Source organism: Mastigoproctus giganteus, chromosome 9 (genome assembly GCF_048544385.1).
Source record: "Mastigoproctus giganteus isolate SK-2022 chromosome 9, ASM4854438v1, whole genome shotgun sequence".
NCBI lineage: Eukaryota > Metazoa > Arthropoda > Arachnida > Uropygi > Thelyphonidae > Mastigoproctus > Mastigoproctus giganteus.
Genome location: NC_143583.1, coordinates 86,724,737 through 86,751,620, shown reverse-complemented (window position 1 = coordinate 86,751,620; position 26,884 = coordinate 86,724,737). Strand labels below are relative to the sequence as shown.

The 26,884-nt window shown below is 36.7% G+C and overlaps 1 protein-coding gene across 3 annotated transcripts in view; it reads left to right on the top strand.

The window, feature by feature from the left end:
* fra (neogenin protein frazzled) overlaps window positions 1-26,884 on the top strand; it is a 442,642-nt gene that overhangs the window by 264,456 nt on the left and 151,302 nt on the right. For all 3 annotated transcript variants that reach the window (XM_090381703.1, XM_090381704.1, XM_090381702.1), the window contains exons 13-14: window positions 9,214-9,324; window positions 20,506-20,700. In XM_090381703.1, the coding sequence (XP_090237829.1) occupies window positions 9,214-9,324; window positions 20,506-20,700 (306 nt within the window). The remainder of the gene's footprint in view (window positions 1-9,213; window positions 9,325-20,505; window positions 20,701-26,884) is intronic.

The window sequence follows — 26,884 nt, the reverse complement described above, 5'->3', positions numbered from 1 at the left end:
CCTTAGACTTTTCTTTTAAAGAGTTACATTAAAAATCCATTTATATATATATATATATATATGATGCACAAGTTAGCATGAATACATCATTTCTGTATGCAGCCAACTACTAAGTAGTTAAGAATTGGCATCATTTTAGTATATCTCAGATTGTGAATTCCTTCACAATGAGTTATCATGATATTGCACTCCTCGAATAAGTAACTCTCACCATTGGAGAAGAGTACTGTTACTTATTCTTGGCAGATACCACCACCCAGACGGAAACCTTTTGTAAAATTTTATGGGATAAGAAACTGTGTTATCCAATATCTGTCCCTATTAGACTTAGGAAAGCAAAAACGTGGAGGAAAGTGATAGTAGGAGAGGAGTAAGAAGAAATGCCATTGAAAGAAGAAAGGTGCAGCTACTCCTCACTCATAAATCCCTCAAATAGGCAATATTTCCCCATTAGGGAAGACCGTTATTACCTATTCTCAGTAACTCGGGGGCGTCTCCTTAGCCAGGTGGGAAGGAGCAGTAGTGCATAGTACATGCTTCTTGATTAGACCGGGGTTTGAGCCTGTCACCACCAAATATGGAGGATGCGGAAAGGTCAGGGAATGACCACGGCATATCCCTTGAGCAATATGGCCTTAGTTGCTAATGCTCCTAAAAAAAAACCAAAAAAAAAAAAAGTAACTCGGGCAGCATCGAGCCCCCACATATGTCACTGTTTTGAAGCTTGTTGTTGGCTTCTCATCGGTGGGTGGGCAGGTACCCTGGTGTTGCAATGAGGACAACCCAGTTATGAAGTATAACTTCACAATATGGGAGATGCCTGAAGGTGTGCAAGTAATTTAGATTTCAAAGCATTTTAGGGCTAAAAGCCTCAGATTGCGAAGAAGTTAACTGATGCACAAGTTAGTCTAAAATGCTTTGTAATCTAAATTACTTGCACACCTTCAGGCATCTCCCATATGGTGAAGTTATACTTGATAACTGGGTTATCATTATTGCAACACCAGGATACTGCCCACCCACCAACGAGAAGCCAACAAGCTTCGAAACAGTGCCGTTGGGTGGTAGTATCTGCCGAGAATAAGTAACAATGGTCTTCTCCATTGGTGAAACATTACTTATTCGAGGTAGTGCAATATCATGGTAACTTGTTGTGAAGTTATTCACAATATGAGATATAATAAATTTTGCCAATTGCCAGGTGGGCAGGAGCAGTAGTGTGTAGCACACGCTTTTTGATTAGACTGGGGTTCGAGCTCGTGACGACCAAATACGGAGGATGCAGAAAGGTCAGGGAATGACCACCTCATATCCCGGAGCAATGTAGCCTTAGTTGATAATGCTCCTATAAACCAAATAACAAACAAGCATACAGAAATGATGTATAGATAGTATGAACCAAAGCTATAATACTCAATACGTTCTATGTTGATATCAACATTTGTAAAATAATAAGAGAAGTATACCTCAATATAGTACGTAGAACCATTACGTATGATACTCTCCAGAAATTAAAACGAAAAAATCGGAAAACTTACATTAGAGTAACAAATAATTTAAAAAATAATTAAAAATCAATTTAACACAATAAAACTCAATTTAACGCAAATAAAAATAAGAAAATTAATTAAAAGAATTTAACGAAAAAAATTACAAAACAATTTTCCTTCCTGAAGCTGACAACGCTTTTCGACCGTATGTCGTGATCACAGGAAAGACTCCTGTAGTTAGCAGGAGAGACTGCTTCTACAGGGATGGGATACACTTAAATAGAAAGGGTGCAAGAATATTTGCTGATGCTATTGAGGCAGTGTTAGGTGGGTCGGAAAACTGATAGCTTGGGGGGGATACAAGGACTAATAGTTTAACAGTAGCCGCAGACAGAAGTAAAGGTGATTCTTGCACAACTTCTATTAGAATAAGTAGCGACCTGGAGCAAGGGGTGTTGGGGGTTTCAGGGACCGATGACAGTCATCGTGAAATAGGTGGGTATATGGGATATGTTAGGGTGAATAGGAATAGGAGCAAGTATGCTTGCATGTATACCAATGCTAGAAGTATAGTAAATGAATTTGAAGTGTTGGTCAAGACATCAAAGGCTGATATTGTTGGGATAGCAGAGACATGGTGTCACACAGATATAAGGAATGCAGAACTGGAATTTGGGGAGTACAATGTGTACAGAAAGGATAGACAGGATAGAAAGGGAGGAGGTGTTATGCTGTTAATTAAGAAAAACATAAAATCAAAAGTAATGCACCTAGTTGATATAGATGAACAGTGCACTGTTGAGTCAGTTTGGTGTGACATAAGCACTGCGAAAGCAAAAATAAGAGTAGGAGTGTGTTATAGGCCTAATGACTTGAATGAGTACAATGAACAATTGTACAGAGAAATAGAGTGGGCTAGTAAATCGGAATGTCTTATAATGGGGGATTTTAACTTCCCAGATATTTACTGGAACTTGTGGGTTGGTCACTCACACACTAGTCAGATATTTGTGGATTTACTGGATGATTGTTTTCTGCAGCAGCATGTTCGAGAGGCAACCAGAGAGAGTAATACTCTTGATCTGGTTATCAGCAGTGATCATTTGTGTATTAAGAATTTGCAGATAAAGAAACCACTAGGTGGCAGTGATCACAGTGTACTGATGTGGGATTTACTTAAAGATTTAATTACCATCAGGGGGCGCCTCCGTAGCCAGGTGGGAAGGAGTAGCAGTGCATAGCACACGCTTCTTGATTAGACCGGGGTTCGAGCCCATCACCACCAAATACGGAGAATGCGGAAAGGTCAGGGAATGACCACCGCATATCCCGGAGCAATATGGCCTTAGTTGCTAATGCTCCTAAAAACCAAATAACAAACAAACAATAACAAACAAACCATCAGGGGTAAAGGAAAGGGTTTTTGCTTCCGTAAAGGTGAGTACAGTGGTCTCTGACAGGTTTAAATTCTGCACAGTGGGATTAACTGACGATGTTACCAACAGTAAATTCTAAGTGGGAAGCATTCAAGGAATTAATCGTGGATGCTACTAAAAGTTTCATACCTATCAAGAAATATCATTCAAGGTTTAGGCCTAAATGGTTATCTAATGAACTAATGAGACTCGTAACAGAGAAAAAAAATGCATGGGATGCATATAAATTATCAAGCGACTCAGAAGCCTATGGCAGATATAAGCTAGGCTGTAATCAGGTCACAAAGGAAGTTAGGCAGGCAAAGGCAGATTACGAGAAATCCTGAGGGGATGAATCTGATTGGTCCACTTGACATCGATGGTTCGACTGTATCCCCAAATGTATCCCCAATTCACAAAGGGGGATCGAAGGGTGACACGAGTAATTACAGACCAGTTAGTTTAACTTCTGTTCCGGGTAAAATAATGGAGTCACTGGTTAAAGATGCATTGCAGGATCATCTAGACACGACTGCAGCAATAATTCAGACACAGCATGGGTTTGTTAAGGGAAAGTGTTGTCTGACAAATTTGATAGGATATTATGATGTGGTTACAAAGGAACTGGATGCAAAAAATAATTTTGATATCATATATTTAGATTTCAGGAAAGCTTGTGACACTATTGCGCATGAAAGACTATTGTACAAATTGGAGCCGAATGGTATTAAGGGTAAGTTGCTACAATCGATAAAAGGATGGTTAAGTGGGAGAAGACAGAGGGTGATAATCAATGGGTGCTGCTCTTCATGGACTAATGTTATTAGTGGAGTCCCACAGGTTTCGATGTTGGGTCCACTGTTGTTTTGTATATTTATCAATGATATTGATGAAGGTATATGAGGCTTAATATCGAAGTTTGCAGATGATACAAAGGTTGGCAGGGTTGTTAATGACAGTAATGGCAGTGTGCTACTGCAACAGGATCTAGATAATTTGGGCAGATGGGCTAAGAAGTGGCAACTGAAGTTTAACCTTGACAAATGAAAAGTACTGAATATGGGTAGAAGTAACCCCAGAGAAACATACCAACTGCATGGTACTACACTTAAGGTGGTAGAAAATGAAAAAGATCTGGGAGTAATTGTGCAGGCAGATATGAAGTTTTCTGAGCAATGCAGACAGGCTGCCAGGGCAGGTCATGGGGTTTTGTCAATGTTATATAGGAATTTTACTACCAGGGAAAAGGAGATGATTGTCCCTCTGTATAAGGCAATGGTCAGGCCACGCTTTGAGTACTGCGTACAGGTCTGGAGGCCTCAATTTAGGAAGGATGTAGATTTACTTGAGCGTGTACAGAGAAGGGCAACAAGATTGGTGAGGGGAATGAAGGGATCCTCTTACTAAGAGAGGCTTAAGTTCTGCAAATTGCAGTGGCTGGAGACTAGGCTCCTGCGCGGTGATCTGACTGAGGTGTTAAGGCCTTGGATGGGTTGAGCACGCTGAATTCTGATGGGATCCTTCCACTTGTTCAGATTATAACCTAAGGGGGCATAAATTCAAATTAAGAAAGGACAGATGCAGAATAGATGTGCAGAAATTTGCCTTTAGCCAGCGGGTGGTTAATTGCTGGAACAAACTTCCATCTGTCGCTGTGGAAGTGATAGGTTGAATTAATTTAAGGAGGAACTGGACAGGCATTTGGAGGGAATGGTGTATTTTTTTTTTTTTTTTTGGCCGATGCTGCGTAAGCTCATACACTTGTTTTCTTGCATCACATGCCACTACTACTACTTCTACAGGAATGAAAATTACTGAATAGGGTTGAGTATGAAACTTAAATAGGGATTATTTGTCTTCGTGCATGCACGTAAAAGTCCACGAATCGGAGATGAGATATGGCTGACGAACATTAACAGAATTTTCACGTATAATTACATTGGACATAAGGAATTTGGCTTCGTCAAATAAAAAAGTATATTTTTCGTTAACGGTGTGAAAGACTAATTCTGAAGCTGCTTAATGAGAAGCACAAACTGAGGCCGCATGTTGATTAACACGAATATTCCAAGGAAAACGTGTTGAACCCTGGTAAGACGAGTCGCAATCACTGCAAGAAATGTTGTATACCAGGTCATTAATTTGTGTTGTGAACGAGGAAAGGACTGAGCGATTGTTTAGTGTAGTGTGTAATTTCTGTATTGGCCTGGCCACAATTTTAAGTTCAGTATCTTTAAAGAAACTGTTAAGCTGTTTGTGCCACTATTCAACCTATGGGACAGAAATAAAGTATTTTTTGATATTACTATTGTTGGTTGGTGTAGTATTTTGTATCCTATCCTTAGCTTGTACCCTAATTCAGTTTATTGTAACAAGGGGATAACCCCTGTTTAAGAATCTGCTGGTTAATATTTGTATTTCTGAGCCCAAAGCAGATTCTGTCGTTGAATATTTGTAGGCATTTAGAAATTTATTAAAGATAATCGATCTTTTGTAGGTGAACGGGTGATAGCTGTTATAATGTAGAAGCATACCGGTATTTGTAGGTTTTCAATAGATGTTAAATTGGATTTTATTCGAGTCCCGAGTAAGCGTGAAATTTAGAAAATTTTATGACTTTTTATCCCTATCCTCCGTTTCCAATGTAAATTTGTGCCTGGAATGAATATTATTAAACGAATGTAAGATGTTTTGGATAGTACTACTATCAGTAATAACTAGAACATCATCTAAATACCATAGTATGTGATATGGGATCGAAAATGCGTCAAATGTATATGCTCAATTTTTAGAGATAGATCTCCAACATTAAGCTGCTCAGGCTCAATCCCATTGACAAACAAAAATTTGTTTGTACACTTTGTCTCAAAAGATGATATAGTTGGCCTCAACTAACAGTTTAATTAAATGAAAAATTTCCTTAATAGGAAGCTTCGTATTATTAATCGGTATCAAGTTATTATTTAACATATCCCAAATAATATGTAATATGTATTCGACGTTTACATTCATATATAATGAGGTAACATCTATTGAGAATAAATTGTCATTATTGCCAAGTCTACAATCCTTAAGGTTATTAAATAATGTATTGTAGTTCTTAATCCAAAATTGTATCGCCTGTCTGAAGGGTTTTATAATGCTATATACCGTATTTCCTTATGTATAAGAAGCACCTTTTTTTCAAAAAATTTGGGGTCTAAAAACTGGGTGCATCTTATACAGTGGTTGCAGATTTTTTTACTTTCATTTCCCGCTTTTTCGTGCTTGTTGTCTTTGCGCTCATTGTTTGGCACTTGTTACCGGTATATTAGGTTACGTTTTGCCACGTTCTGGCCAGAAATGGCTCAGAAAAGATTTTCGTACAGTGCTGAATTCAAGTTAAAAGTGATCCAGTTTGCAAAAGTGAATGGAAATCGTGCTGCTTCTGCCAAACGTAAGTTTGGTCCTCCTCCAACTGAGAAAACAATCCTAGACTGACTACGGGAAAAAGAAACCCTACTGAAAATGCCACGGCAGAAGAAGGCCATGAGAGGCAAGTCAGCAAAATGGCCTGATTTAGAGAGAATTGAAGACATGGATTGAAGAGCAAAAGGCAATTGGAATTCCTGTGTCCACAACGATGGTTCAGCATGAGGCAAGAAGAATTGCTGTTGAAAAAGAAGTTACTGATTTCAAAGGAGGACACAATTGGTGCTTCAGGTTCATGAAACGGAATGGACTAAGCATTCGTACACGCACCAGACTTGCCCAAAAGATGCCTGAAAGCTATGAGCAGAAGGTTCTTGAATTTCATCGTTTTGTCGTTCAATGTCGGAAGACACATCAGTTTGAGTTGGGACAGATTGCAAATATGGACGAAGTCCCCCCTTCAATTTGATGTCCCAAGTAACAGAACTGTTGATAAGAAGGGGGTGAAAACTGTAACTGTGAAGACAAGTGGACATGAAAAGAGCCATTATACAGTTGTTCTAGCTCGTTGTGCCGACGGAACCAAGCTGCCTCCTATGCTGATTTTCAAATGCAAAACAATGCCAAAAGAAGACATTCCTCGAGGAGTGATTGTCCACGTTCATGACAAGGGTTGGATGGATGAGGGTGGGATGAAGATCTGGTTTGAGAAAGTTTGGAGCAGGAGACCAGGTGGGCTCTTACGCAAACCTGCCCTATTGGTGCTTGATCAGTTCAGGGCACTCATAACAAAAAACACAAAGAAGATTGCTGCAGAGCAAAAAACAAAACTTGCCGTCATACCTGGAGGCTTGACATCACAGCTCCAACCACTTGATGTCAGCATTAACAAACCCTTCAAAGCTGCCACGAGAGACGGATGGAACCAATGGATGAAGTCTTCTGGGGACAATTTAACACCAGCAGGAAGAGTGAAGAAACCAACTATTGGAGAAGTTTGTACCTGGGTGAAAAGATCCTGGGATAATATCAAGATTGAGATCGTTGTCAAGTCATTTAAGAAGTGTGGCATTTCAAATGTCGGAGATGGAACTGAGGATGAGACAATATATGAAGACAGTGATTCGTCATCAGACACAGATAAGGACAAGCTAATGGATGGGAGTTTTGATAGTGATGAGGAGTTGTATGAATTTTATGATGAATAAAACTTGAGTTCAATAACTTTATGTAATACATTTTTTTTAAAATTTCGGGCCCCAAAATTAAGGTGCGTCTTATACATGGAGAAATATGGTACATCTGTGGCTAAGGATGAAAATGCCGAGTTTCTGTAGGAAACAGTATGCCAAATAGGAAATCCAGTCTTGTGTAATTTTACCTGACCTAAAAGTGTAAAATATTCTATGTCTGGCCTTCAATTCCTTTAACTGAGCCATAGTAATGTAGTCATTTTTTCGATATGTGGTTAACGTTTTATTGTATTGATTGACTAAATTGGTAAATAGTGCCGGGTCTACTTCAAGATAAATGGAGGTATCTGAAACAAATGATGCTAACTTATTAATATAATCAGGTTTATCGAGTGTTACCACTGTATCTCCTTTATATGCCCTTTGTATAATGTCTTTATTTTCCCGAAGTTCACATAAAGCTGAACTTTCATGTTCACTTTTATCCAAAGGATTAAATTATAATTTAATCCTTTGGATAAAAGTGAAATCTGGTCCTGCGATAGCATATAAGAGGAAAGATTTGTAACCTGTTGATATGTCGGTTCGTTGAATGCTGGGCGAGGGGGTGTTCGCGAACTAGCTGACGTATTCTGTGGTAGCATGTTGTGTGTATGCAGGGGGGGTCATCCCCCAACTTGGTCGCAAGCCCGCGACAATGTTTGCAATTTGTTAATATGTCTGTTTTTTATATCTGAGGCCTGTGCTTCCCATCGCAAATCAATGGAGGTCTTCAATACAGACCAATCGTTAGGATGTAAATAATTTTTTAATTTATTGTGAAGCTTCCTATCCTGGGAAAGGTATTTTTGTTTATTAGTATATCGAGATTTTAACAAGTTTAACGATATTATGTGATGTGGCAAGTGCTAGTTGTTTTATGCGTGAAATTTTTTGATTTAAATTGACCCTAGCAAACTTCAGAATGATGTTGTTTTGAAGGCAGTATTTTAGAAACGAAATATGGTAACTTTGGGCCGAGTATCTTAGCGTTAATTTAATGTAATTTTGCACCAAGCTGTTCAAAAAAAGCCTCCATAATTATGTGTATCAATAGGTTATACCTGGGTATTTCAATTTTACATTTTAATTTCTGGAGAGTATCATACGGAAGGGTTCTACGTACTATATTAAGGTAAACTTCTTTTATTATTTTACAAACAGAAATGATGTATTTACACGAACTCATGCATCAGTTAACTTCTTCACAACCTGAGGATTTTAGCCCTAAAATGCTTTGTATGTATGTTATTGAAGGTCTCTTGAAATAATTATTCAAAGAGATGTTCAAATAATTATGCAAAAGAACACATTATAAGATTTTAAGGTTAATCTGTATATAAACAGATCACCTTGAAATCTTACATATGAATTGTCATTCGATTTTGATAAAATGGAGCAGAACTACAATTGAATTTCAAACAGTGAAGGTTTTCTTATTGAGATATTAAATTTTTATTTGTTATCTTTGGGTGTACCTTTTATAACAAGACAGAGGTCTATATTTGTGGTGATGATATGGACTATAAACATCACAAAAATGCTAGAATTCTCAAGAATTTATTATGTCAGCTATAATATTTAATTTAATTTTTTTATTTTAATAGAGGTGAAAAATTTTTCTTCTGTTGTGTATATTACTAAATTGTTTATTTCTTATTAAAGGATTAGAACGAGGAGCACAGTACAGTGTCAAGATATCAGCTCTTTCCATTAATGGGAGTGGGCCAGCAATAGACTGGATGACTGTTGAAACCTATCAGAATGATCTTGATGGTAAGTTTTATGTATCTAATTTATGTGGATTGGTCACTTGCACACTAGCAAGACTTTTGTGGATTTATTGGATGACTGTTTTCTACAGAAACATGTTCGAGAGACAACTAGAGGGAGTAATACTCTTGATCTGATTATCAGCAGTGATTATTCATGCATTAAGAATTTGCAGATAAAGGAACCACTGGGTGACAGTGATCACAATGTACTGATGTGGGAATTATTTAAGGATGTAACTACCATCAAGGCTAAAGGTTCCGAAGGGCTTTTGCTTTCGTAAAGGTGACTACAGGGGTCTCGGACAGTTTTTAAATTCTGTACAGTGGGATCAACTGATAATGTTACCAACATTGAATTCTAAATGGGAAGCCTTCAGCGACTTAATTTTGGAGGCTACTAGGCTTTTCATTCCAACTAAGAAATACTGTTCAAGGTTTAGGCCTAAATGGATGTCAGATGAACTAATGAGGCTCGTGGCAGAGAAGAAAAATGTATGGGATGCATATAAAGTTTCATGTGACACAGAAGCCTATGGCAGATATAAATCAGTCTGTAATCAAGTCACAAAGGAGGTTAGGCAGGCGAAGGCAGATTATGAGAAATCTTTGGTAAAGATGCACAGAAAAACAGTAAAGAATTCTTTATTTATGTAAACTCTAGAAGGAAGGGGATGAATCAGATTGGTCCACTTGATATCGATGGTTCAACTGTTGATGATCCTGCTCAAGTGGCTGAAAAACTGAATGAGTATTTTGCATCTACATTCATACATGAGTTATTCAGGGAGGGGAATGCCAGAAGTTTATCAAATTCTGGCAGGGAGCTAAATGATTTTGTAATAACTGCAAGTAAAGAGGATTTGTTGTTGTTATTTGGTTTTAGGAGCATTAGCAACTAAGGCCATATTGCTCCGGGAATATGCGGTGGTCATTCCCTGACCTTTCTGTATTTGGTGGCTCACAGGCTTGAACTCCGGTCTAATCAAGAAGCATGTGCTACGCACTGCTGTTCCTGCCCACCTGGCTATGGAGGTGCCCCAGCAAAGTGGAGGCGAAATTGTAAAAGATAAACATAAGAAAGGCACCTGAAGTGGATGGAATCAATCCAGTTATATTAAAGGAGGCAGTAAAGGAAGTAAGCAAACCCTTACCCATAATTATGAGTGTCCCCAGACTCAGGGGAGGTCCTCATGGACTAGAGGGGTTCAAAAGGGACACAGGTAACTATAGACCTTTAGTCTAACTTGTGTTCTGGGAAAATAATGAAATCACTAGTTAAAGAAGCATTGCAGGATCATCTAGACAAGACTGCAGTAATAGTTAAGACACAGCATGGGTTTATTAAATTTGATTGGATACTATGGTCACAAAGGAACTGAATGCCATATATAATTTTGATATCTTATACTTGGATTTCAGGAAAGCTTTTGATACTGTTGCACATGGAAGACCGCTGTACCAATTGGAGAGGCATTAAGGGTAAGTTGCTACAATGGATAAAGGGATGGTTGAGTGAGAGACGGCAGAGAGTGGTAATCAATGGAGACTACTCTTTGTGGACAAATGTTATTAGTGGTGTTCCCCATGGTTCAGTGTTGGGCCCATTGTTGATTTGTATATTTATCAATGATACTGATGAAGGTATATCAGGTTTAATGTCCAAGTTTGCAGATGATACAAAGGTTGGCAGGGTTGTTAACGACAGGTAAAGACAGTATGCTACTCCGACTGGATCTAGATAAGTTGGGCAAATGGGCTGAGAAGTGGCAACTGAAGTTTAACATTGACAAATGCAAAGTACTGTATATGGGTAGCAATAACCCAAGAGAAACTTACCAACTGTGTGGTATTACACTCAGGGAAGTGGAAAGTGAAAAAGACCTGAGGGAAATTATGCAGTCAAATATGAAGTTTGCTGAGCTGTGCAGAAGGGCTGCCAGGGCACATCATGGTGTCTTGTGAATTATATATAGGAATTTTGCTAGCAGGGACAGGGAGGTGATTATTCCGTTATACAAGGCAATGGTCAAGCCACACCTAGAGTGCTGTTTACAGGTCTGGAGGCCTCATTTTAGGAAGGATTTGGAGTTGCTAAAACAAGTACAAAGAAGGGCAACAAGATTAGTGAGGGGAATAAAAGGGGTACTCTTACCAAGAAAGGCTTCAGTTCTGCAAATTGCAGTGCCTGGAGAGTAGGCACCTGTGAGGTGACCTGATAGAGATGTATAAGGCCTTGAATTGGTTGAGCAAGCTGAATACTGGTGGGATTCTTCTTCTTGCTCAGATTAAGAACCTGAGGGGGTACAGATTCAAATTGAGGAAGGACAGTTGTAGTAGATGTGTGGAAATTTGCCTTTAGCCAGCGGGTAGTTGATTGGTGGAACAGACTTCCATCTTTTGTTGTGGAAGTTGATAGCCTAAATAAATTTAAGTCTGAGTTGGACAGGCATTTGAAAAGAATGGAAGGGTAAAATGGGAGGTTTTTATTTTTACTGATGCTGCATAAGCTTGTTTTATTGCATCGTATGCCTCTAATGATGCTAATGGTGATGATGATGCTGATGCTAATGTATTATTATGATAATTTGTTTATTTATATGATAAGCATTCTTAATAAGCCAAATTAAAGATGTGTGTCCCTTATGTATCATAAGGGATATGTACCTTTAATTAATGTTATTTATAAATAAGTAACAATTTTACAGTTGAGAGTTTGTTTTAGATTCAGAACACTATAAAATATGCTTTCTCTGAACTTTCTAGATTTTGAAAACCCTTATATCCCTGAGGGTATAAGGGTTTAACCCTTATATCACTGAGGCTATTAGTAATAGAGGGTTTGTATGCGCCAGATTAAGAAATGTTGCTCTGTTTTTCATATGTTAAAGTATTATTTTACTTTGTTTAGCTTATGCACAGTAGTACATTTACTGTATATCAGTAACTCATTTATTTGTGGCTCTTAAAACAATATATAGATTCAACCTTGTATTGTTCACTCTGGATAAAAAATATTCATGTTAGTTGAACCAAGGTATAAAAAGAAAAGCTTCCATTAGTCAGACTCTTATTAGTTGAAGGAGGAGTTTTTTATTTATTTTTTATTTCTTAAGTTAGGGTAGTCCTAAGCCAGACTATGGCAAATCCGCAATGTATTTATGTACATTACTACTACTATTACCATACCTAGCAAGTCCGTTCCATGTTATGTTGCACATCTGTTCTGCTCCATAGCAGACTTGTATAATATATAAATTATCACACATAAGTTGGTTCCAGTCCATACTTGTATAGAACTCAGTAATCAATGAATACAAATCAATGAATTAGGGTTGTAACATTTTATCTACCCTGGTGCAGTGTAAGGAGCTGCATCATAAACTAATAATATATCTTCCGGATTGCAGCACAAAGAGCTGCATAAACCAATTACCACACCTTCTGTATTGCAGCATAAGGAACTGCATTGTAATTAATTACCACCTCTTGTCAATATGCACAGCACAATGAACTGTGCATCCTATGACAGTTGTTCATCCTACAGATGCAGCACCACGGGTTGCCCATATGAATTCATGATCTATATATCATCATAAATTCACAATACCATGAAATGTGTTGAAGGAACTATAATCTACCATGTATTCTTCTACATTTATCTCCATATATAATAATCTGCACTATACCGATCCAGAAGCTTGTTCCTTTACTTCCAGTGGTATTTTCCCCACGAAATTCTTGTGCCATTTAACTTTTTTTTTTTAGCTAGCCTAGGCAATCTTTCATAACCAAACTAAGCTGCTACAGGACACCTTCAAATATTCTTCCATTTCAGATTACCTATATACTGTCCAGAGCCACTACATATCAGTGTCTTCCTGATACAATATGTTCACATATTTCATTCCTGAAATACAATTCCCCTAAGTCCAAACACAGTTGTATTCGTATATTTTATTTCTTGAAATGAGTAAAAATGCTACAGGACAAGCATTCCACCTTTTAACTCAGAATTTTACCACACATTCATTTGTCCTGCATAAGCTACATTCCATTCTGGGTTTTCAGCTATTATGATTTTTCTAGCTAGCTATATAAGTAAAACTTCCATTTCATTACCATATGATGTACTGATATTTCTTATTGTAAACCCTGATGCTGCAGTAGTATTCTTCTTCTTTTGAGAAAATTTCAACTGCCATACACTAAAATGACTTAAATGTCTCTTCTGTTTTCAACATGCACTATTCTTTGTCTTCTTCCCACGTGCAGATTTCTTTAGTTGATTCTTGAAATTCCATTCTGAGATCCACATACTCAGTGCAATGGAATGCATTGTTACTCCATGTTTCCCTATCTCCACAATGACACCTGTCATTTGTTGATATTCCTAACTCATACAGTTTTGCAGAAATAGATCCATGCCCAGTCAATAAGAATAAAATTCGCAGTTTTGGTTCAAACCATTTCATCTCTTTATATTATAATCCATCTACTCTGTGCAGAAATTTTCTTGTTATTGCCCCCCCTTTCACTGTTCATCCAGCGTACTTGCCATATGTTTACTAACTTGTTCCAAGTTCACTTGAATACCATATGTTTGACACCTTTTCTCTCTCTCTCTCTCTCTCTCTCTCTCTCTCTTGTGATATGGTAACACCCATATATGCCAAATATAGGTTTAATGGCATTTTGCCTGCTATTAATGGCACTTGTTTGTCACTCAGGTAAATTTATGGCACTCAGGCAATTTATTACCTGAAGTGCATCTGTTGAAACTGTTCTGTAGCACAATGCAAGTTTCATAAGTATGTTTCTTTGTATAGTGTATAACTTACTGATATCCCTTTTTTTGCAATGTAACTAATCCACCCTGGAATTCCATAACTCACTATAGACAGGAACACACATTTGTAAAATAAGTTTAATGCTTTTCCTTTTATCCTCTTTTCTTTTCTGGTTATCCATGATATCATCTCAACAAAGTTTGTTACCTTTTCTCTTATGCTCTTTACACGACTCTGAAACCTTAAACCCTATCATTTTGCATTACACTCTGCTGTAATGCATACCTCATTCAATCGAACTGTTGGTTGTTTTGTTGTTGATAGTTTTTCTTTTAACAGTAATGTTTTTATCTTATCTTTCAAAACAGTCAATTTATATCTTTTACATCAGCTATACAGCTCCTTCATTATCATGTTTGACTGCCCTTCTGTTTCTTTTCTCGAGTTTCCCCTTACCAACATACCAGATCATCCACATATGCAATCATATCAATATTTTCATATTCTTGCCTCAGCCTTCTTCTTCTTCTGGCGTTATAACCCATCTTAGCCATCTCAATAATGTTCCACCAGTAAGCCCTCCCAGAAGTCAAACTTCTCCAGCTTCCTATTCTCATGGTCTTTAAGTCCTCTTCTATGTCATCCACCCATCTTTTCTTGGTCTTCCTCTTGCCCTCCTCCCGATAGGTTTCCATTCCATTATCCTCTTAGTTGTTCTGCTGTCATCCATTCTCATTACATGTTCCAACCAGGCAAGTCTGGCTCTTCCCAAATCTGACGATGTCCACACCCTGCATAAAATTGTCAAGTTCATGGTTCATTCTGATCCTCTAGGATCCATCAATGTCTTGTACGGGCCCAAAGACTTTTTTCAAAATTCTACGCTTGAACACTCTCAACAACCACTCATCTTTACTCATTAATGTCCAAGCTTCACAACCATATGTTACAACTGGTCTAATGAGACATTTGTATATCCTTAATTTTAAATGTCTGTTTAATACTCTAGACTTCATTAGTTTTTCATGTGCATAGAAGCATCTGTTTCCACTCAGGATATGGGACTTAATTTCATTAGTAATAGAGTTGGATTACTTTATCTTAAACCTAGATAGGCGAAATTTTGAACATGCTCAAACAAGAAGCTGTTGGTTCTTAAATTTTCCGTGTTATCTGCCATTCTCTGGACTTCCATATATTTTGTCTTCACTTTATTTATCCTAAGTCCTCTTCTTTGTGCTTCACTATCCAGCCCGGCCACTGTTTTCTTCAGTGCTCCTTTAGTCCTACTGATAATAGCGACATCATCAGCATATGCACAGACCTGCACTGTCTTTGTGCCTATGTGTCCATCACTTCTAATTTTCTGACGGCCATCTCTAAAACCAAGCTAAATAACACAATAGAGAGTGCATCGCCCTGTCTAACATGAGCATTAATCTCAAAGGGAGTCGTCAGCTCATTGTCAATTCTCACCACTGCTTTAGAGGCAGCCAGAGTTGCTTTTATGAGCCTAACAATCTTTGCAGGTATGCCCAGGAGAAGGGGATCATTTCCTCTCTCTTGAGTGAATCAAAAGCTTGTTTGAAATCTACATATAGGTTAAATAAGTGTATATTATACTCAAATGATTTTTCCTGTATCTGCCTTAAAATGAAAATCTGGTCAGTTGTTGAGCGATTGGGTCTGAAACCAGACTGATATTCTCCAATGATTTTCTCTGAATATGCTGCTAGTCTGTTATAATTCTTGCCTCAGCCAGTCTTCCAAAATCATGTTCCACATCAGTGGACCAAACACTGAACCCTGTGGACATCCCCTTACAGCTTGTCTTGTAATACAGTTATGTTCTGAACATAGCTTTACTGTACTATTTCTAAATAACTTTTTAGAACATAATAGATATTTTTACTATCTTTTACTTGCCTCAAGACCATCAAAATGCTGTGCCAAGAAATACTATCAAAAGCACCCTCAAAATCTATGAATAAGCCCAACATTTAGTTACATTGCACCTTGCCAAAATGAGGAGCGTAGTAATTTTATTGAGATTTTTGTTTGCTCTGAGACTACAAGTTGTGGCTAATACAAGGTGTGTGGCTAATAATGACGACTGCATGCACAACCACTATACACCAAATGTCACCTGTAAAACAAAGGCACAACGGTTGTCCCTGAACCTTTCCCTGTTGTCTACTAAATCATGTTCCAATGCACTCATTCGCTTTGCAGCGAGACAGGTTTTCATACCTTGTGTTTTTGCAGTTTTCCGGACATTTTAACAAAACTAAACAAAACACCAATTGAAAGATATGACATAATATTTTGAAAATTTATTGGGAAGATATTGTCAAGAGCTCACCTGCTTGAATGGTATAAAAGATTTTAAGAAGGAAGAGAGAAGGTGGAAGATGATGAATGACCTGGCCATCCAGTATCCATGAAAACTGATGAAAATGCGGACCAAGTGAGAACATTGATTAGAAGTGATTGTTGTTTAAACATTAGAATGGCTGTATCAGAATTCAGTATGGACAAAGAAATAGTTAGACAAATATTAACTGAAAATTAATGTCAGCATTAGTTGCCATAACTAGGAGTTCAAATTCAGCCATTTTATTGACAGCACTTTTTACAGCCATTTTATTGACAACACATTTACTGTTGTCATTAATACTAGCATTTCAAATGAGGATTTTCCTCCTTTGGAACCTACACAGGACATAACGTCAAGTCAACCAGATGCAAAATTAAATGCATCCTCTATGGTAAGTCTTTTCAGAATAGATTCTTCTCCTTCAAAAAGGCCTCTGAAGTTGGGAGAGTAATACACATCCAAAATTTAAAACAAATACACCAACCGTTTAACTATAACGGTTTAATACTGAAAACTATAAAATGTACCAAACGATACTGCACTGTAAAATAATATATGCAAAAAACTGATTTACAAAATAAAATATACAATAAAATTTTTAAAAATATAATAAAATATAAATAAAATATTTAAAATACAATAAAATACAATAAAATTAAAAGCGATAAAACATTGACTGAAGCTTTCGGGGGCTTCTGCCTCCTTTCTCAACAACAATGATGTTTAAGCAACACATCCTTAAGTAACAGGCTCACAGCACACGTGGCTGACCAGGCACATGCTCAATATTTCTGCCATGTGATCCAGAACCGGAAGCGGCTCGGGAGCGTGGAAATATAAAACGCTCGTCTTTTGCCAGGACCACGGCTTCCAGCAGGGGGGGGGGGGTGAAATCGAACACCCCTGTCCCTATTCATACTATTGTTCTCAGATGAGCCTATCCACAAACTCTCCAGCCACTTATGGTCCCAGAACCTATGCGCCCGGTCAATGTGGATAGGCTTGTCTGAGAACAATAGTATGAATAGGGACAGGGGTGTTCGATTTCATCCCCTGCTGGAAGCCGTGGTCCTGGCAAAAGACGAGCGTTATATATTTCCACGCTCCTGAGCCGCTTCCGGTTCTGGATCACATGGCAGAAATATTGAGCATGCGCCTGGTCAGCCACGTGTGCTGTGAGCCTGTTACTTAAGGATGTGTTGCTTAAACATCATTGTTGTTGAGAAAGGAGGCAGAAGCCCCCCGAAAGCTTCAGTCAATGTTTTATCGCTTTTAATTTTATTGTATATTATTGTATTTTAAATATTTTTATTTATATTTTATTATATTTTTAAAATTTTTATTGTATATTTTATTTTGTAAATCAGTTTTTTGCATATATTATTTTACAGTGTAGTATCGTTTGGTACATTTTATAGTTTTCAGTATTAAACCATTATAGTTAAACGGTTGGTGTATTTGTTTTAAATTTTAGATTCTTCTCCTAATGATAATTCTCAAAATCAAGACTATCAGCAAACAAATACTGTTGTTTCAATAGCTGATGCTCTGAATGATGGTAGAGCTCAGGCTCATAAAATATATAAAGAAATTGTTGAACTTTTTACTAATGAAAGCAATAGATTTACTAAAGTAACTACTAATTTTCTTTAGGAAAAACTTAGTGACTTAGAATTTATTCTTAACAATCTATTTATAGACAATGAAAAACTTAAAGTTAGAAATGAGGAATAGCAAAAAAATGGTCAATATTCTTTCATCTTTGGCTTCACATACCACATCTCATGCAGATGCCTTAAAGAATTCAAGGGACAGTGCTGTGCTGCTGCCTGTATACAAGTACCAAACTGTCTAACCATCATCAACACAAAACCTGAATATTGCTATTTCTACAGACTCCACTCAATCAAAACCTAAGCCTAAACCCAATATAATCTTATGCAAGGCTACAGATTCTAGTACTTGTTCCATCAGTAAAGATGTTTTTGATAACGTAGCTAAGCCCTTCCAACAGTCCTTAAAAAAGATTAAAATAAAATCAATAAAAATGGTAAAGAACAAAGGTTGCTGTGGAGACAGACAGCCGCCTCAGAAGATATTTGTAAGATAGCGTCATTAACTTTGCTGACAGACTTTTAATTTATGATGTAGACAAATTCCTCCAAGGAGGAAATACTTGAGGATCTTTTTTTATAAAAACTTAGTTAACCTTAAAATTTTAGGTGATTTTTTTTTTTTTTTTCTTTAGTGTCTCAAAGGTCGTTCTATTTGTTGGAATACAGTAGACTCTCGATTTCCCGGTTAATCCAAAAATACAGAAGTTCCCGACATACATAAGAGATACGTTCCAGGACTTCTTACTTCGTTGAGTTTTCCATAACTCGGGAATGACTAGTAACATATTGCTACTATATTATTATTGACAAATCTGAATTCTGCAGATACCTGTTAACGTTTGACCATTTTCATACATCCTTATTAGTTTAATTTTCTGATCTAAAAAATCGCTTTCCTTTTTTTGGTAGATTTACTACTAGTGCTGTCACCCGCGAGAGTTCACATTTTGCTAAAGCACATTTCTGGAGGTCACTACCATAAAACAATAAAAACAATTTGCATGTTCCGTGTTATTGGACTTTTCTGTTCATGCATCTAGTTATAAACAGGTAGTAAACTCGATCTTATTGTATTTGCAATAATATCGATAGTTGGAAAATTCTGTGTGTTTTTAATATTATGGTGAAATGTGTTGCCCCTTCACTGAAATCGAGGTGCCTCCGTAGCCAGGTGGGAAGGAGCAGCAGTGCGTAGCACACGCTTCTTGATTAGACCGGGGTTTGAGCCCGTCACCACCAAATACGGAGGATGCGGAAAGGTCAGGGAATGACCACCGCATATTCCCGGAGCAATATGGCCTTAGTTGCTAATGCTCCTAAAAACCAAATAACAAACAAACAACAATCACTGAAATCTTCAGTCATATAAAAAAAAAAAAAAAACCATAAATAAATTGTAAGAATCTTCTCTTCTTTCCTATTTTTTTGCTTGTTACTCCATATCTCACTTGTGCAATTTGTGCGTGCCGTGATCATCGTTATTGATTGCTTATTTTATTTATTATTATTATTTTTTTTTAAATTTTACAATCCTAAAAAAAAAAAAAAAAAAAAAAAAATTTGAGTGAAAAAAAATTTACGTAAATCCATAGTTGCATAAGTTGGGGACTTACTGTATCGAAAAATGTTCAGCAGCTTACGTAAAAAATTATGGCAATAGATAAAAAAAAACTTACCACGCACTACTCGCGTGTCCAATACAATGCTTCCCTTTATTTTTTGCGATGTCGATTTTAAGTCTGTAGCTTTCCTATATTTTTTACGATGTTGCGCATGGTTTGGTCCCCAACATTATAATGGTTCATTAGAGATTTAATGGATGCATCGTTTTCAAACTTTTGAATAATTTCAAATTTTTGTTTAACTGAAAGTGCAACTCTTTTGCATTCACTCATCATTTTCGCGATTTCTAAACAAAAAAAATGTTTATTATCCCTGACATAAATAACGAAACAATCGGGGTACACTAATATCCCAATGACGACTTATAATGCCGCTTGTCACTTTTTTTATGACTTGCAAAACATCTGTTTTGCAAGTCATAAAAAAGTTATACCTATTTATTCACTACTTGAATTTTATGATTTCTGGTTGGTTTTTTTTTTTAATTTGGAATCTTGACGTGTCCCGGTAAATCGAGAGAGTGCTGTATATGCTAATATGTTGGAAAATTTTGATCACACCTCACATAATACTTTGTTCATGTGTTTAATTTGTTATAAATTGGAATAATAACCAGTATATCAGTTACTAATAGGAACTGATACACTGGTTATTATTCCAATAACAAAAAAAAAAAAAAAAAAAAGGTTACATAAAATATACTGTGGATATCTCTTTCAAAATATGTACATTTTGGTTAAGAATTTTTTTTTTTTTTTTTTTCTGCATTGATTTTTCAGAGTCTAGAGTCCCTGACCAACCTAGTTCATTACGCGCTCGTCCTTCGGCAAATTCCATATTTGTAAGTTGGACACCTCCAAGGAACCAGAACATCATGATTAGAGGATATACTATTGGCTGGGGTATTGGATTTCCTGATGTGTATACAAAAGTGTTGGATGGAAAACAACGCTATTATACCATTGAAAATTTACGTACGTATTATGATATTAAAGTGAAATGTTGTTATGGCAAACAGGTTTTGATTGGCATGCTAATAGAAACACCTATTGGTCAGTGTGCCAAAAATTGTAAATTACCTGTTATATAGTCACAAGTCATATATTTCTTTTAATTACTTCTTTCTTAATCATATACTTCTAATAATAATAATACAGTTTTTTTTTATTTATTTCTTATAAATTTAAGTATACAAAAGATGCAGTTTTTTTTTTAACTTGTAGTTTTTAACTAGACCAAAAGAACAGATAAAGTGCACAAAAATATAAGGTAACTAAGATAATATGTTTATTTATTTCAACCTGTTTTGATTTCTGTAACTGAAAATCCTGATATTTTTAGTTGATAATCTGAAGACTGAAGAATGATATTTGTTACTAAATGGATACAACATTGTAGTTTTGAAAAATATATGCAGTGATAACCCAGTTTAATATAATACAATAAAATATACAATAGCAGAAGCTTTCAAGATTGTAGCGTCTCTTTTTCAACTGATAATTTGATTATCAGTTGAAAAAGAGACGCTACAGTTCAAATGATGCAACTTCCTTCGTCTTGAACCTAAGCAGCAAACAACTATCCACTGAACAGCTCAATGTCTTATCCAACGGCATGAAGTTCGCCATCATACCATCTAAATCTCCAGTCACACGGCTTACTATGGGTATAGAAGCCAGTATTACCAACCTTCCTGAAGAAACTGCCAACAAGATCCGTTTCAGGACTGCTGCAATCCTCTGCATCACTCGACAAACTTACTCAAACCTTAACCATTTCCAACATGCCGCCCTGTCATCTATAAGAAAAGACAACACCATTGTCATACTTCCTGCTGATAAAGTTCGCCGGACTGTTATATTAGACCGGTCAGCCTACTGAGAGAAAGCCCTGGCCCTACTATTAGACCCAAACGTATATGAACCTCTGTCTGATCCACCCATTAAGGTCTTGAAACATCTAGAGACACGTCAATAAACTTGTCCATACGTGGTTTAAAGATAAGAAAATCTCGACTACAACTCAACGTCTTCTACATGCTACTGGCTTCCAACTACCACAATTCTATGGATTGCCAAAGATCCACAAACCGGGTGTTCCCCTCAGACCTATAGTGTCATGCTGCAATGCCCCAACATATGAACTATCCAAGCATATTGCACGCCTCCTCTCACCTCTTGTAGGAAATACCACACGCACCTTCAAAAATAGCAGCGAATTCATCCACCTCATTAAGGACCTTTCAATCCCTGACAGCACCATCATGGCGCAATCCAAACCGCATCATTTCATGTGGTTTCTTTATTCACTTCAATTCCCGTCCAACAGGCCGTGCACTGCGCCAGGAGGCTCCTCAAGAACGACTTAAGCCTCCAATCCAGAACATCACTATCCACTGATGACATCTGCACCGCACTCAACCTATGCTTATCAAGCAGCATCTTCACCTTTGAGGATTCAGTCTATCAACAGGTCCATGGCTCTGCTGTGGGTGCCCCTGTTAGTTACATAGTAGCCAACATTGCCATGGAAGATTTGGAGGAGCAGATACACCTGTACCTATTACAACATGGTGCAGATATGTTGACGATATTTTTACTGTAATACCATGTGGCTCTGAAACAGCATTACTGGAATACCTCAACTCCCTGTCTAATTTCATCCAGTTTACTATAGAGGTCAACAACGCGCTCTCGTTCCTGAATGTCTTAGTGCATCGCATAGGCCCAAGTCTAGACTTCGGTATACTGCAAACCTATGTGGTGCAGACAATTTGCTAACTACAGATTCGGCAACGCACCCGGTCATCTCAACAGCACTGCCCGCACCCTATTCTCCAGGGCTTGGGGCCATTCCAGCACTGATACAATTAGACGTAACGAGATTTCCTGTGTGAAGACGGACCTAACCAAATGTGGTTATCCATCCCATGTGCTAAACAGGTGCCTATTACAGGCACAAGAACTCACATCCCACCCAAGACCACCGAACCAAGACAGTATACCGTCTGCCTACATTCCCTATTATCCAGGTGTGTCAGGACAGATCTCAAAAATTCTTAGAAATTACAACATCAAATGCATACAGTTACCCTGCAGAAACCTACGTTCACTTGTCTCCAGTGGGAAGATCCCTGTCACACCTCTCTTACGCAGCAATGTAATATATCGCATCACCTGTAGAGACTGTGACAGCTGCTACATAGGAGAGATATCAAGACATCTCCAAGATTGCCTTACGGAGCATGACAGAGCAATCCAGCTTGCCGAAACTGACCAGTCCGCAGTCGCGGAGCATTTTTGGGCAACCAACCACGATCTTGATCCCAAACATGACTTCGAAATAGTAGACCACTCATGACACTTTTGCCACCGCCTATGGCTAGAGTCACTTAATATATTAAACAATTCAAAGGCCATAAACTGCTGCAAAGGCATACACTGCACCCCATCCTAGAGACAACCATTTTGATGTTGGATTAAACAGCGTGCATCTGTGCGACAACAATAGAAAACCAGCTTGAGTGAATAACGTGCCTCACTCTCAGCTCATTGCACTATATATGTTGTATTCAAATCAAATTATCAGTTGAAAAAGAGAAGCTACAGTCTCGAAAGCTTCTGCTATTGTATATTTTATTGTATTATATTAAACTGGGTTATCACTGTATATATTTTTCATAACCATGGACCCCCAGTACACCAGGCCTATTCGTTACAACATTGTAGTTGTTCAGTAGCACACATAAAGAATGATACCATTTTCTCTGTAATTTTATTATACTATAGAAAATGAAATTTCAAGGAAATAATTTTTTTACCATTATATTTCAGTGTCATTTTTTCTTTTCAAATAATATTCAGTGTTGTTTAAATATTTTTATTTTTCAAATAATAATATTTAAATATTGAAATAGTAGTAATGGGGATTGTATTTAAATATTGAATCCTCACCTTAAACAACAGCAGCCACTTCGTAGACGCAGTAACTTTGAATTACAGAACAGGTTGCTGGTATGTTGTAATATTATTATAAGGTGCAAAATTTAAATCTTGAATCTTGATAAAAATCTTAAATCTTTAAATCTTGAATCTTGAGTTTAAATCTTCATCTTGAAAAGTTTTAGTGCACCAATAAAGTTTTGTAGCATGCTAAGTTTGATATTCATGTCAGCTATTTGAAATCTCTAATGCTACTGAAAGTAAAACTATTTTAGCTCTTTCGTATAGGGTTTAGTATGAGCCTGTGAGTAATGACGAAATTAATTCCCAGGCAGTAATATAAGATTACATGGGAGTATTTCAGTGTGCAGTAGTTGAAACTGAATAAAATTCATATACTTTACTCTATTTCAGCCATGAGGCCATTCTGCTCCCACTGAAGACCAAGGCCAAATAGTTAGCGTTATAACTATTATATTATAAACATAGCGGGCTTATGTTTAGCTAAGAGACAAGTGCACATTATCCTTCGTTCTGTCTAAGTTGCTACCTTTTAAAAATTGTTTAGCATCACCTGTACAGGTGAACCTTCTGTATATTAAAAATTTGAAACATCCTATTTCAAAGCTGCTAGCTTCTCATCAGCTAGCAAGTGGCCTCTATTAGTGAGCCTATGCTGAAGAGCTAATAATGTATTTTGTCTAAGTGAACAGCCAAGCAATTCAGAAGTTAAATTTTCTGTATAAGCCATAACAGTTTCCCATAACAGGTTCCCAGGTTGAAAAGAATTTAAATAAATTTCTCAAGAGTTTAAATGCTTGTAAAACTTTATTTAGATTTACAGTAAACTCTGTAAAATTTGGTGCTTTACAGTCTGATACATTTTACAAAAAAATCAAAATATTGCAATCCAGAAATATTAAGAAAGCAATCTGGTATTAATATCAGTGATCATATTTGTCTTTAAGAATTCATGCAAGAAAAGTGATATTTCTTTCTTTATAAGATGCTTGCAAGACTATCTTGTCATTACTCTGTATTTGCAGCCGGAAGGATTTAAACTGCAAAGATAATGCAATGGTCTTATTTCTCTTGGAGAAACTTGCCCCTGCAATGGTCTTAATTCACTCAGAACAGACTTGCCTTTGCAACTGTCTTAATTTTCTTAAAAAAACTCGCCTTTGCAATGAGTTGCCCTGGTACTGTAGTTTTATGCAGATGGCCTTTCCAAAGGTTAATTAGCCATTTGTTTAAAAGATGAGACTGCTATGACAGCATGTTCAAGGACTAATTGGTCCCCTCATCAGATAGCAGATGGTCTCTAATGGCAGCACTCAGGAAAAACAGTTGTAAATAAATTTTAATATGAGCTACTATGCAATACATGAAATCAGTTTTCAAAGTTGTAGGATAGCTAAAGCTATCTGCTGAAAGTAGTACAATGCGAGGGCAGCCTGTTGTCCCGGTATTGCCCTTCTTTGTATTTGTTTCTCATTGTAAATATAACAAAGGCAAGTTTGTAATGTTTGTAAATGTTTATAGCTGTAAATAAAATGAATTATTTGTGCTTAATATTTATTGAAATGTCTTCCTCTAAAACTTCTCAGCCGCTAGGCGTGTTGAGACTCTAAAATCCAGCAACCTCAGTCACCTCTCAATCCCCAATATTGCTGGATTTTAAAGTTTACTGTAATTTAACATTTATTAAGAAATTTATAAGTAAATATGCAGACATTAATTTCATTCAGTAAAGTTTTTAATTTTCTCATTAACCAGCTCATTCAGTTTCGCTGACATCGTGTTTCATTTATTTATTTATTTTTTATTCCAGAGTTAAATGATTATACTGTACTATTTATGAATATATGTCATTATTATTTTTAAAGCTTATTATTGATGAGTAATAATGTAAACTTGCAGTAGTTTTTATTTATTTGATAACTAAAGTGGTTTATCTCACTCCAACTTTGAGAATTATAATGTGGCCACATGCAAATACAAGTATAAAAATTCAGATTTTTTTATTTAGTCATAAATTCTGTATAGACTTCTGAAATAAAGTAAAATCCCTTTACAATGAATACTGTTTTTACAAATGATTCATTATAATGAAAATATTTCCAGGTCCCATATGCCCTTTATTATTAGCTTCTTTTTATTTCAAAATATTTTTGATGAAAATTCAGTACAATGAATTATTTTCAAAGTCCATCTGTGCATAAAATGCATTGGTTTACAATCATATAAAAAATAAAAATAAATAATCAAATAAAAATAAAATTCACATATTAAACTAAAAGGAATTACTATAGATTATCTCAAACTTCTTTGAGATAATCTATAATTAGATTATCTCAAAATTAGATTCATAATTAGAACAAATAGTGTCAATTCACCAGACATAGCCACAATCATCAAACAGCAGATGAGGAATGCAGTGATTGTTAATCGTACAGCTTTGTTCTAACCTTCTTTATCAGCTAAGAAGTCTATGGCACAAGTTCCTGATAAATACTGCTACTATATGCATAGCGTACAGTTGTCCAAAATATCCAAATAGATTATGGACTTTGTGGTTTCAGCTCCTACCACTAACGGACCAAATCCAAATCTCCTGAAACAGCCCCATACCATGAGAGTGCCTCCATGAAACTCAATATATGAGATTATACATGCTGGCAGGAAGCATTCTCTGGGCAATCTTCACACCTAAACATATCCATAAAAATGAATTATCATGTAGTGAAATTTACCATTCCACAGCAGCTCCACTATTTTAGCACCCATGAACCTTGGGAATAACACTAATCCAAACAAAGTTTCACATTGATGATTTTGATATTGGACTTGCACAGTGTTACTTTACTATTGAATCTAAGGTTATGAAACTCCTTACAGATGATTGATATACTGGCTGATATTCCCGCGGCCTCTTGAACCAGTTCTTTATCTTCATAGGTGAAGTGTGTGAGAGGCATAAACTACTCTATTCTTTTTCAAACATGTCTGTTTGTAAGCCTTCCAGATTTTTTTGACACTGAGGTATCACCTAAAGTCTTCCTTTATCATTCAAAGATAAAATTATCTTTGAATAATATCTGCCACAGTGAATTTTGAAAGGTTCACATGAGTCACAGTTGCATGCACAGAGGTGTCACTGATGTGGTATCTGGTCACAATCCCAGATTGAAGTTTGTAATTTCTGATCCATGACCCA